General features: G+C 47.5%; 1 protein-coding gene across 3 annotated transcripts in view; it reads right to left on the bottom strand.

The window, feature by feature from the left end:
- Positions 1-1,822: 1,822 nt before the first annotated feature.
- SLX4 (SLX4 structure-specific endonuclease subunit) overlaps positions 1,823-13,601 on the bottom strand; it is a 31,951-nt gene continuing 20,172 nt past the window's right edge. For 2 of the 3 annotated variants that reach the window (XM_029057430.1, XM_029057429.1), the window contains exons 10-15: positions 12,208-12,354; positions 11,142-11,311; positions 7,302-9,799; positions 6,320-6,422; positions 4,983-5,456; positions 1,823-2,997 (exon numbers count right to left, since the gene is read on the bottom strand). In XM_029057430.1, the coding sequence (XP_028913263.1) occupies positions 2,640-2,997; positions 4,983-5,456; positions 6,320-6,422; positions 7,302-9,799; positions 11,142-11,311; positions 12,208-12,354 (3,750 nt within the window). In that variant the 3' untranslated portion in view covers positions 1,823-2,639. The remainder of the gene's footprint in view (positions 2,998-4,982; positions 5,457-6,319; positions 6,423-7,301; positions 9,800-11,141; positions 11,312-12,207; positions 12,355-13,601) is intronic. The other variant, XM_039910957.1, reaches the window with a different exon arrangement.

Below are 13,601 nucleotides of genomic sequence, written 5' to 3' on the forward strand. Positions count from 1 at the left end.
TAATAAAGACCTTTGAAAGATGGATGGCCCCACTCCGGTGTCATGGTGAGGGAAGGGCAGCAGTTTGGTAACAGCTCTCCCGAGAGCTTAGTACAGTGCTCTGCACATAGTAAGCGCTCAATAAATACTATTGAATGAATGAATGAGATTAAGCCTCCCTTCTATAAAGATCCAGTGGTTCCCTCAAAACGTCAAGGGATCTGAAATAGTGCCCCAGTAGATTTTCCAAGGAAGAATGCAACAAAATCCTTCTCAGTGACACTCCAGAATCACACGCATCAGCAGCAGCAGCAACTTCCAAGAGGGAGAACATTGCTTACTCTCCCCATCTCTCCGTATACATGGATGTTCAGTTCTCCTATGATGCAGAGCCTTATTTTTGGGGTTAGGTATTTTTTAAGTGCTCGCTACATGCCAGGCACAGTACAAGATGCTGGGGTAGATAAAAGTTAATCAGGTTGGCCACAGTCCCTGTCCCACACAGGGCTCACAGTCTTAACCCCCATTTTACTGCTTGATGAGGGAATTGGCCCAGAGAAGTAAAATGACTTGTTCAAGGTTACACAGCAGGCACGTGATGGAGCCGGGATTTGAACCCATGTCCTTCTGACTCCCCGGCTGTACTCTATCCACTAGGCCACGCTGCTCCATGGCCATTTCTTCCGCCACCGTATTGTGTTCTATCAAGTTGGATGCAGGTTGTACTTAACAGTGTTCTACCCAAAATGCACTGAAAGAACACGGGGCTGGGAGGTAAGGAGACCCAGGCTCCTTTCCCAGTTCTGCCAATCACCTGCTGAATGACCTTTAACTTCTCTCACCTCCTGAACTTCTCCATGCCTCCATTTCCTCATCTGTGAAAGGGGGAGAGGATACCTGCTCCCTTTACGTCCTCTAGACTGTGAGCGGACTGTGAGCGTTGTGGGAGCGGACTGTGTTTATTGTTATATCGTACTCTCCCGAGGGCTTAATACAATGCTCTGTTTCATCTATCTCGCCAATCCCTCACCTGTGTCCCGTCCCTTCCCTGGAATACCTTCCCTCCGCAATTCTGACAATGACTCTCCCCCATTTCAAAGCCTTATTGAGGGCACACCTCCCCCAAGAGGCCTTCCCTGCCTGAGCCCCCGCTTTCCTCTTCTCCCACTCCCTTCTGCATCGCCCCGACTTGCTTGCTCCCTTTGTTCTTCCCCCTCCCAGTCCCACAGCATTTACGTACATATCTGTCATTTATATTAATGTCCGTCTTCCCCATCTAGACTGAGCTCACTGTGGGCAGGGAATGTGTCTGTTTATTGTTGTACTGTACTCTCTGAAGCGCTTAGTTCAGTGCTCTGCACAAAGTGAGCGCTCAATACAACTGATTGACTGAAATACAAATGATCGTAAACTTGTTATGGGCAGGGAATGTGTCTAATTCTGTTGTATTGTACTCACCCAAGCGCTTAGTACAGTGCTCTGCACATACTAAGTGCTCAATAAATTCCACGGATTGATTGATGGATTGACCAGAACATTATGGGGATTCACCACTTCATATTTAGTTGAGAGAACTGTTATTCTTTTGAATTTGGGGCTGTGAATTTCAGAATCTGGATGACTAGAAAGTACTTTGGCAAACCCAGGCTTGGGATTGTCTCTATTTGTTGCTGAATTGTAGTTCCCAAGCGCTTAGTACAGTGCTCTGCACACAGTAAGCGCTCAATAAATACGATTGAATGAACGAAGAATGAATGATACAGGCTGGAAGGGGTTAAAAGGTCATCACTGTAAAACAACACTATAAAACAAATGAGGAGAAAAGTTACACAAGGCAAAGTGCTGAATATTCTTACAAAATGTTTGATTTTATTGCACATAATGTACATGACATAAAACCGTGCCTGCGCTACATTTAAATTAGAAATAAGGGCATCAGTTTGGGTCTCGCAAACATAAAAGTTTTTTTTTTCCTTCTTTTCAGCCTCATCCTCCGTATTCTACCATGGGTTTATCACACCTCCTGAGGCTGAAGAAAACCCTAACATGTAAACTAGAAATTTACAAATATCCTCTATTCTGGCAACTGACACACCTCCGACCTGATCTACTGGGGCCAACTTGGAAAAATTCCAGCTGGCACTCAGTAAGGGAAGCCTCAAGGAAAGTGTCCCAGAAAAGCCGGATTGCAATGAGGAGCTGGCACCTAAAAACGTTCTTTTTTTAAAAAAGAAGAAAACGGGGCTAGGTTAGGGCAGAATCTAATAAGGGGAAGAGGTACGAACGCATAAAAACACACACACACACACACACACACTTAATATATAGATATAAAATAGAGACTTGAAAACTCCACTGGAACGCTTTAGCCTGGGTAGTAGTCGTGAGACAGGACGAGGAATTCTTCCTTGAATACCTGCCCAGGTTTTTCGGGTGGGCAACTCAGCTCTGGCCTACAGAGCCCCCCCACCCCGGTCCCCGGCCCCGGCCCCCAAAGGGGCTTTGCGTGAAGCCCAGTGCTTTCAGCTTTCTGGCCATGGGAGATCTCCTCAGTCCCCAACCCTCACTTCACTGGGGGCAGATCCTTCCCGCGGGAAGCTCGTTTTCTGACAAGTCCAGAAGCAGGGGGATTTAAGAAGCTTCAGGGAGGAAATCTCCCTTCAGTAGCGTTTTCCCCTCTTCTTGGCCCCAGGATTCCGCCGCTGCTGCTTCTCCAGCTTCTCCTTCCGGGCTCTGGCCGTGGTGAAAGTGATGCACTGAGTGTCCAAAAAGTCCAGCAGCTTTCCCATTGCCAATTTAATGCCATTCTGCTTCAACTCGGCCTGCAGCTCGCCCAGCTCCAAAGGCTGGTAAAGCAGGATCTTCCGGTACAAGGCAGGGTTTGACCGGATGTAACGCCTCACGGCTTCCTCCTTGTCTGCCTCCAGCAAAGCTGCCTGGGAGGCAGTGATGTCTTCCTCTGCTACGTCGTCTTCCCCTTCAGACACATATCCTGCCCCGAACTCACTAGCGGAAGAACTGAAAAAACACAATACGCAGATTGGGGTGAAATGCCCTCCCCGAGAGATAAGAGTAAAGAGAGAACCGCCAGGGTGACGGAGATATTCCTGCTACCAGACCCTGCTTGCCAAGACACATAATAATAGTAATAATGGCATTTGTTAAGCGCTTACAATGTTCAGAGCACTGTTATAAGCGCTGAGGTAGATACAGGGTCATCAGGTTGTCCCACGTGAGACTCACAGTCTTAATTTCCATTTTCATTCATTCATTCATTCAATAGTATTTATTGAGCGCTTACTATGTGCAGAGCACTGTACTAAGCGCTTGGGATGAACAAGTCGGCAACAGATAGAGACAGTCCCTGCCGTTTGACGGGCTTACAGTCTAATCGGGGGAGACGGACAGACAAGAACAATGGCACTAAACAGCGTCAAGGGGAAGAACATCTCGTAAAAAGGTAACTGAGGCACAGAGAAGTTAACTGACCCTCCCACAGTCACATAGCTGCCAAGTGGCCGAGCCGGAATTTGAACCCATGACCTCTGACTCCCAATCCCGGGCTCTTTCCATTGAGCCACATTGCTTCCCTGACGGACATCTCTGACGGAACTAATCCTCAAGTAATTTGGGGCCAGATGCAAGCAGCAAGACACATTGTAATATATCAAGAACACAATTTGCCAAAGACCCACTGTTTCAAAGGCACGCAAGGAACTAAGGGTGCAGGGTGGGAAAAACGGCTAGAAAACAACTGAAACAGTAGGCTAGCAACTGACCTACAATCTTTCTCTAGGACTAGTCCCCCCACCCAGCTTGGGGTAACACCTTCGTTCGCATCCACAAAATTTGAGGGCCTCTTCCAAGCTCAGGAGATGCAGTGTAAAGACTTGCCCACCTGCAGTTTACCCAGAGTGACACATGGTTATCCCCAGCAAAAATGGGTCAGGTAGGATTTCTATGTGGGTGTGGGTCTGGGATGAGTGATGAGCAGGCAGTGATTGCCCACTAAATCACCTCCCCTTCACCAATCACAATCCTCTTCAATGGGTAATTTCACTGTGATTCAGTTACCTGTTGTGTAAGATGAGGATTAAGACTGAGAGTCCCATGTAGGACAAGGACTGTGTCTCACCTGATTAGCTGGTAACCACCCCAGCGCTTAGTAGAGTACCCGGCATACAGTAAACACGTAAACACCCTAAATAAAATAGAACGACAGAAAAGAAACCGAGCGCAGCACCCAGGTAGAAACCTGGAAAATCAATAGGTTCAATTTGAGATGGACGAATGCCACCACGTAGGATATTTGACTTCAAGCCCTAAGACTGTTAACAACCAGTGAACTGGGTGAGCGCCACTGTCTCCTAATTCACTCTAGCTGGACTCGTGAGAGGCTGAAAGAACTTTTCATTCATTCATTCAATCGTATCTGAGCGCTTACTGTGTGTGGAGCACTGTACTAAACGCCTGGGAGAGTACAGTATTAAAATGGACAGGCACATTTCCTGCCCACAGTGGACTTCGAGACTAGAGGTGCTTACGGTCCAGAGGTTTGACCCTTCAAGAGTAGGGCAGGTGACTGTGGCACCTTTTGGGATACACGAATATATGAATGAGAAGAATCCAGGGGTACAAAATAAAGTAACCGTGCAGGTCTCTAACCCAACACTGATTGCTGTGGTTCTGAGTTGGGGTACAAATGGCAACTTTAAGGGTCTGGGGACTTCCATTACTAAAGTACAACCTTTAGTACAACCCAGCGGAGGTGCCAGGATCGCAGCCCTACTACACATCTGCAGGTAATTTTCTCAGGTAATCTGTGCCTTCGGCTCCTGGCGGGATGTGCTTCTGATTTCAGGTACTTCGCTGCAGGTCCCCTTGGGACCAAGGAAGGAGATGAGGGGTTTTGGAGAAGTGGGGTAAAAAATCCTGGCCACCTGGACGCTCCTACCCTGGCTCTGGCCAGGAATGACCCTCCACCACTGCACTTTCCCCTTTACCTTTGGGAACCAGAGGAGAAGTCGTTCTCAGCCCCGGAGGATGAGCAGGAGCTCTGGGACGCCGAGGGCAGACTGTCTTCTCCGGGGTCGGGGAGCAGTGCCTTGGCTGGAGATTTGGGGGCTGACAGAATCGCTGGGTTCGGCTGTTTCTTTGCTACTCGGGAGCCTCTGATCTTGGTGGTATTCCTGATTCTCTGCTGGCTGGTTCTGGAGGAGCTCTCTGTGGCCTGCAGGTAGCCGTTCTCCAGGCTGGACAGGGAACTGCTGGAGGAAGCCGCATCGGGGTCCTCCGCACCCAAGGTGTCCGGGCTGGCCTGGGAGGGGCAGCGAGGCTCGGCCGGAACTTTCTGCGGAGGCACCTGGGAGGAAGGGACCTCCTCTTCCGAGTCAGACTCCAGGATCTGATGAGTGTACTGGAAGATCTCCTTCAGTTTCAGGACCATCTGGCGTTTGGGGAGAGGACGGACTCCAAATCTAAATCGGGAAAGGAATCGGTAGCTTTTGCCCCTTTGGAGGACGGGCCTATCATAGATACATCGATCCAGGCTTCCCCTTTCACAATAAAATCCCCAAAGGCTGAGACCTCAGATTAAGCTATTGCATAAACTCCTTAGGAACTGATCCAATACCACTCACTGATTTAATTGGTGGTGGTGGTATTAGAAATGGAACAGTGATGCTTAGCAGAGATAGGATTTTCTGAAGCAATCTCTCCATTTTACGGAAGAGGCTCTTCCCCTTCCTACTCCCAGTTTGTTCCCCGTGCTTCAGGTAGGAAGGTGTCGGACAGTCAGCGCCTCTTCTGTTTCTTTCTTTAGTCAGTGTTAACAGCTGAAATGGAACTGAGGCCGCACTGGCCTTCAAAATGGTCCCTCTACCAAAATAAAGGCAGCCCATCGGCCAGAACGACATAGAATCCAAAAAGCCTTCCCGAAAGTAAAATGATTAACTCGACTCAGCCTCTCTTGCCTCCTCCCTCTGTGCTTCCAAGATTTTTCTTCTCTCTGTTTTGACAAATCAGAGGTTTGAAGGCTAAAGTTTTTATAACCGATAATTAGAATATTTTATTCCCAGCTGCCCTAAAAAACTGACTGTATCAAATAGTTGAAATAGCCCAGAAACTCTGAGTCCCTTCTCAAGTCAGAAGTCATCACTGAAGTTCTTGTCCTGCCCAGTACAGGGGACTAAGTTTCCACACTTTCCCTCTCTCCCCACAAAGGCCTGCTGTTTTAACCATCTGCAGATGGCTTTCATGAAGAGTCTAAACCACAGTATGAGAAAATACACCAGTGTAATCTGAAGCCCAATTTGTGAGGGAAGGTGAGACACAAACTCACCTGTCGAGCTCTTTCTTCAGTTTCGGAGTTTCCATTATAGAATATCTTGGCATTGGGGTTATGGGAACTTTGGGGGGCAAATTTTTCTTGGGATCAGTAACTTCTGTGGCGGAGTACATAAAGAAAAGAAAAATAGGTTTAATAGAGGCTTCTGGACTCTAATCCTTTCACTTTATCTTACACACACTGGGGACGATGCACCATTTGGATATTAAGAAAAAAAATTAGAACATCTCAAAGTAGGTTAAAAATCATGACGGCTTATCCATGAAAACACTTGGAGCGGCAGTCACAGAGGCAAGAGGAACTAGAACTGTGGGGGGCGGGGGGAAATTGCTCCCTCAGTCCCGTGACTTCATATCGGTCTAAACTTACGTCCTCTAATGGATAGCCACTTTCCACCTGTTTCTTCTAAGCTCTCGTCCCCTTGGTTGGAAGCAAGAGGGAAGGGACTACATTTTAGTTACCTGCTGAGTTCATAAAATACCATGGCTCTTTAATTGCCTGCCAAGGGGGAAAGGGGCACGAGATCAGTTGCTAAACAGGGTGAGAGCTAAGGTGGAGCACCTTTGTTTTTCCTGTACTTCTTTTGGGTTGGCTGCCAGGGCCCAGTGGCACTGACCACTGGCGAACACATGTCCCTATATGCCTCCAGGATCAATAGCAACAATTAATGGAGGTCCTCCCAGGTTTTTAAAAATTTTTTAATGTTGTTAAGCCCCTACTGAAGTGCCAGGCACTGTACTAAGCACTGGGGTAGATACAAGTTAATCAGGCTGGACACTGTCCTTGTTCCACAGCAGGCTCCCAGTCTTAATCCTCATTTTACAGATGAGGGAATTGAGGCACAGAGATGTGACCTGTCCATGGTCAACAGCATGTACGATTGGAACCCAGGTCCTTCTATTAGGGCTGTGCCCTATCCAATAGACCACACTGCTCCCAGTGAATAAAATACCATACAAAATCCTAGATAACTTACTTGGAGTCTTCAACACCTCAGTTTCCCTTGGAGGCTCAGCTCCCAGCAGTCTCTGGGACAGAGGAAGCACCACTGTCAAGTCCTCATCCTCTCCATCCCAATCCTCCCAAATGGCTGAATTCAAGAGGCTGACTCGGCTGTCCTCTGGGGAGCCTGATGGCAGGGCCCTCTCTTCCCCCCTGGGCATGGGATTTTTCCTATCAGCAGGATTTCCACATAAAGGAGTGCTGTGCGCTCCCTTCGGGGCTCTGGGGGAACTCGACTGCCTGTCAACTGAAGCACCACGAATTCTGCCATTGGGGCTACTGGTCTTCAAGGGGCCAAGTCTCTTAGGGTCCGAGCTGTCCAACGGAGCTGGGGAGAAACATTCAACGGCCCAACAGTCGTCGTCAACGGGAACTGGGGGGTCGTTGTCCAGAAATAAGCTAGCGTTTGGCAGAGATGAGGCAGCTTCCTCTTCTTCCTCGCTATCCTTGACCTCCACCACTTCACCGTGGACCACTGGCAGGGTATCTTCTGCGTGGGAGAGCTCTGCCTGAGGTGAAGGTGGGTCACTCAGAGGCTGGCCAACTAAACCGGCCCTCTCAGAGGAGAATGGACTCGTCGCCACAGAAGTTGACCTCTGGTCCTCTGAATAGTGATTTGAAGAGCTTGCACAGGGTTGTCCCTTGCTACCAGAGTCTGACGAGAGTGGGCCGATTTCTGAAGTGATGGATAAGAGACGGGAAGCTGTTTGCGGACTTCTTACGGTCAAGTCTTCTGTCACTTCTTTACCACTCGAGTTTCCGACTGACGTTTCAGTCCTTTGTGGGTGATCTCTATCCACCAGAATGGAAGTCCGGGACCTGGATCTGATGCTCGTGATATGGGTTTGGATCGAGCACTCTCGACTTCTGTTAGCCACGGGGGTGGCTGGTACGAGCCATGAGGTGTCGGTGGAACTGCTTGCCTCGTGAGTCCTTTCGAGCTCAGGGCTCATCAGATTCAGTTTGCCATCCGTCCAGCCATCTTTCTGCCCGTTTGACTGGCTGACTGTCAAAATCTCCGAAACGCCATCTCTGAGCACCCCAGATGCACCTCGCAGGGAGCATGAAGAGAGTCTGCGGCTCTTATCGGTATCAAAAGTTGAAAGAGGTTCGGATGACTCCGGATCATCTTTCATCTTTAGGCTACCCATCAGAGACTGGGGTGTTTTCTTTTCTTCTGGGAAACCTGCAGAGAGAGCTTGCACGTGGGTTTCTTCTTGCTCTATTTCTTCATCGGAATCTAAGAGCAGAATAACGTCATCCTCCTGGTTCACTCTGGTTGTAGAATTCTGAGACCTGGTGACCAGTGGGGACTGCCTTGAAACGGATTTTGGTTTAGTTAGGTCAATGGATAGTGATTTTACTGGAGAAGTCAGGGAACGGGTAATTTGACGTCCTGTGTGGGTACGGTCACTCTCTTTCTGCTGGACCAAGTCATCAGATTGGGCAAGAAAACTGTTACTTTTCTTGCGCCTGGCTGCTGGACCTGGAGAAAGTTGGATCTGGGAAGCTATGCTAGAGAACAGTCTTTTTAATCTAGGCAATGAAGGGGACGAAGTGATCTGAGGCAGAGGAGGGAGAGGAGACTTGGCAGGAGAACTTTTAACACTATTACTCTTAGACAGTAGAAATTCTGGCTCCGGTGATGAGGATTGATGGCTATTGGGTGAATTACAAGCTTCGGACTTTTGTGGGGCAACTGACTCCTTTGACTTTTCCAGATCACTGTTGGTTTGGGAAGGTTCGTTGTATTCTCCTTGAGTCACCGAGAAGAGATGAACATAGCTCTTCTCAAGGTTGGCATCGGGGGTTAAATGTGGGGAGGGTAGTTCTCCTGGGCCACCTACTTTGCCTTCCCGGGCAATTTCAGTTGAGCTTGAGTCATCCTCCTCCTCAGTTGCCTTGACTGGAGTATTCATTCCACGGGGCCTTATACAATCCTCAACATTGCAGGGTTTACCCTGACTAGACAAAGAAGTGAATTGTTCAACGCTTAGGCTGTCACCTACAGTATGATTCTGGTTTTCCTTTATCACTTTTGGTGACTCAACGTGATCCAAGTTTACTTCTTTCACTTGGTTGCTTGCTCGCAGACACTCGGAGAACTGAATCTTCTCCTCTCCTGGCTGCTCAGACTCTTCATCTTCCTCTGTCTCACTTCTGATGACTTCTTCTGGACCACTTTGACCCCGCAGGATCTTTCGCTGAGTGGCAGCAAATTCATAAATTTCTTCCATTTCGTCCTCATTCATCATTTCGGCTTCTTCCTCTTCCCGATCTTCAGGTTTCGATGAAATTCCGCCTTCCTCCTCTTCATCTACCCACATCGACCTTAAGAGTTCTTGGAAATGGTCGGCTCTGGTTTCGCAAGTCTCGTCTTCGTTTTCCGAACAAAACACATCTCCCTCTGACTCGGCACCCATAGATTTGGGACCCCTTTCGCATATATCAACGAGTTCGCCCAAACCAAACCTACACAGAGGAAAGACAATGATGTCACAGTTGGTTTTCCTGTCCTAGAAATCCACCTCTGCTCTTCAGGGAAGGCAGAGCTGGGACTTCCTCACTCAAAGACCAACTCTCAATAAACCTTTCAGGGCCTTCCTTCTTCGTCCCTCTCCTTCCACCACAACCATGGAGAAACGGGTTAGGTGCTCTGAGCCGTCAGTGGTCCCGGTAGGGGCTTGCCACCAGGTGCCCTGGATCTTTTGGCTCTACGTGATTTTATCAGTAAAAACAGAAGGGGTAGTTTGAGCTGCATTTAAACCCACAATAGCTGAGGTGGTGGGATCCAGCATAGACTATGTTAGATTTTTATGTAGGTTAGATTACTCAAGTGGAAAGCAAGATCCGTGTGAGTATTAATACTTGGAAGATCCTATCATCAGCTGAAAATTTCAGACTGGTAAACGAAAATGAATTTAAGCTTTGGGATCTTGTCCTTGGGCAGTCCACTGTAACGATAATAATTGTGGTATTTGTTAAGTGCTTACTGTTACCAGGTACTGTATTAAGCGCTGGGGTGGATACAAGGGAATTGGGTTGGACACAGTCCCTGTCCCACATAGGGCTCACAGTCTCAATCTCCATTTTCTAGATGAGGTAACAGGCACGGAAAAGTGAAGTGACTTTCCCAAGGTCACGCAGCAGACAAGAAGCAGAGCTTGGATTAGAACCCAAGACCTTCTGACTCCCAGGATGGGCTAAAGCACTCAGGTTGAGTTCCCTAGTTCAGCCATATATACATACAATTAAGTTAGTCAGAGAAGCAGCATGGCCTAGTGGAAAAGGCATGGGTCTGGGGTTCTAATCCCCGCTCAGCCACTTGTCTACTGGGCGATCTTGGGCAAGTCAAACTTCTTTGCGCTTCGGTTATCTCATCTGTAAAGTGAGGATTAAATCCTCCTCCCTCCAATGAGACTGTGAGCTCCATGTGGGACAGGGACCATGTCCAACCTGATTACCTTGTATCTAGTACCCCAGCCTTTAGTACGGTGCCTTGTTCAGAGTAAGTACTTAACAAGTACCATTAATCAATCATATTTATTGAGCACTTACTGTGTGCAGAGCACCGTACTAAGGATTTGGAAGAGTACAATACAAGAGCGTTGACTGACACGTTCCCTGTCCACGGCCATTAAAAAAAAAGTCACCCATATTGGATTTTTCTGGCTGATAAATTCTGCTTGATAGAACAATTAAATTCTTCCCAAGAAGTGTCCAAATCTAACCTTCCTGCCTGGCAACACGCCCCCGCCCCAATCGGTAAAATAAATTTCAACTGCTCCGTGCAAGTAGAAGGTAGCATAATGACCTGACAGCTAGAGAAGCCAAATCAGAGAACAGATGGGGAGGAATGGAGGTGTCAGCAGCGTAGAGATACCGCAGGAAAGCAAGAACTGCTTCACTGGTCACTTCATTCAGCAGGACCCGCCGACTTCTCAAATCCCCATCTTCCTCAACCAAAAAGCCTTCACTGTGAATCTAGAAGTAAAAGTAAACAGAGAAATGGAGAAAACAGAAAATAGAATTTCAACAGCAGAGCACTTAACTCTGTATATATATTTTTCGAAAGATGGTATTTTAGGGCAAGCTCAGAAGTAGTCGCCTTCCTATTTACTCAGAAGTTAATTTGTGCAGAAGTCTACTTTAATTGTTTGCCCATGGACCTCCAAAAGAAAGTGCACGTGTTCTACCCAGTGCCATTTTTCTTCTTTACTAAAGAGTAAGCATTATAGCATATCAACAACTTAGAGATTTCTAAAATCTGATGGGATGAGGTGAAGAGAGAGAGAGGAAGAAAATACAAGAGAAAAGAATAGAAGCAGCAAGGCCTAACGGATATAGCATGGGCCTGGGAGTCAGAGGACCTGGGATCTAATCCTACCTCTGCCAATTGCTTGCTGTGTGACCCTGAGCAAATTACTTAACTTATCTGGGCCCCAGTTTCTTCACATGTAAAATGGGGATTAGATACCTGTTCTCCCTCCTAATTAATCTGTGAACACTTGGTGGGACAGGGACTGTGTCCAACCTGATTAACAAATATCTACCTTAAGGCTTAGAACAGGGCTTGACACAGTAAGTGCTTCACAAATATAATGATAATGATAATACTAATAATGATGGTGATGACGATGATAAAAACGGGAGACTGAAAAGAGGAAAAAGGAGAGTGAATTGAGAAGGGGCCAAAGACTGATGAGAATAGTCAGAGAGTGGAAGGAAAAAGATAGAAAGGTGGGTGACAGCGGAAGAAGCAAGAAAGGAAAGAGGGAAAAGGTGAGGAGAGAGGAAAGGAAGATGGAAAGGGAAGAGAAAAGAAGGAAGAGAAAGAGGGAAAATCAGGATTTAAAAAATCTAAGTATATTCATACTTACAATCTGAACAAGACAAGGACATCGAGCGTACAGTACAAACATGTGGGCATAAAGGACTTCACCACAGTCCACCTGGAACTGGACGTCACTCAGGTGGGGGTTATTAATCATTGCACCGAAGTCAGAGGCCAGCGAACTAAGTACGAGCTGAAACAAGAAAAGGGAATGTGGAACAGACCAAACTGTCATTCATCCCATAGTTACTTAGGTAACACCACTCACTAAATCATCCAGTGGAAGGCTGAGATAGTTCAGAGCCCTGCTGCCGATCCAGTGGAAAGAGCAAAGTACTGAGAATCGGAAGACCTGGGTTCTAGTCCCAGTTCTGTCTTAGCTGGCTAACACAGGCAAAGACCACTCGTGCATGGTACCGTATCCATGCCCACCTACTCGCTCAGTGCGCTCTCTGCCCCAGCGTCAACAGGACTGGCAGGAGTAAGAGAGTCAGTGGTGGTGAACAGGCCACTGCGTTATGGGTGCCACTCACGGATCCTTTGTGCAGGTTCTCAGGCCTGAAGTCTCAAGCCCAAAGCTCACCAGTCACTCCTGACCCATGCCTCTGTCATCAGGAGATGCCTGAGAACCCATTTTGTTAGCTTTCCCTTCTAATGAATGAATCGCTGAGGGGATTTTGCCTCTGGATGAGTGATAAGTGAAAAATCATTTTATCACCCACTCCTCCTATGTCACTGAAGGGCAACGACATGAATATCTTTCTGAAATTCTCCATTTCACTGATTGCCCTGCCTAGCCTTTGGTGACAGTGCATGTTTCTGAGGTGTTCATTCCCTCCCGACTGCCTTAAACATAGAACAAAAACAAGGAACTTCAGAGTGACATTCACCTTAGTCACTTTAGCATCGCATTCATATTTTATGGACTAAACTCCAGAATAGGGGTCTGATCTGCCTGCTACTCCAGTTAAGAAAATTGGCAATTTTAGCTCCTTCACAGAGGTGCTCCTGGCCTAGTGGATAGAGCATGGCCTGGGAGTCAGACCGTCCTGGGTTCTAATCCCAGCTCCGCCACTTGTCTGTGTGACCTCAGGCAAGTCACTTAACTTCTCTGTGCCTCACCTGTCAAATGGGGATTAAGACTGTGAGCCCCATGTGGCTCTACCCCAGCACTTAGTACAGTGCCCGGCACTTAAGAAGTGTTTAACGAATCCCCAAAATAGAATAAAATAAAATAAAAATCTAAGGTCCACCTAACCAGTAGCCAGGACAGCAGGAATCCCAACCCAGAATCCTATATACCAATACATATTCCCCAAAACCCTGCCATAGATTTTGTTTTCTGAAGGAGCAGACTCAGACTGCCTGTTTGGTTTCTGCCTACTTACTCTATTGTACTCTCCCAAATGCTTAATACAGTGTCCTGACACAGTAAGTGCT

This window comes from Ornithorhynchus anatinus, chromosome 2, assembly GCF_004115215.2.
Source record: "Ornithorhynchus anatinus isolate Pmale09 chromosome 2, mOrnAna1.pri.v4, whole genome shotgun sequence".
Taxonomy (NCBI): domain Eukaryota; kingdom Metazoa; phylum Chordata; class Mammalia; order Monotremata; family Ornithorhynchidae; genus Ornithorhynchus; species Ornithorhynchus anatinus.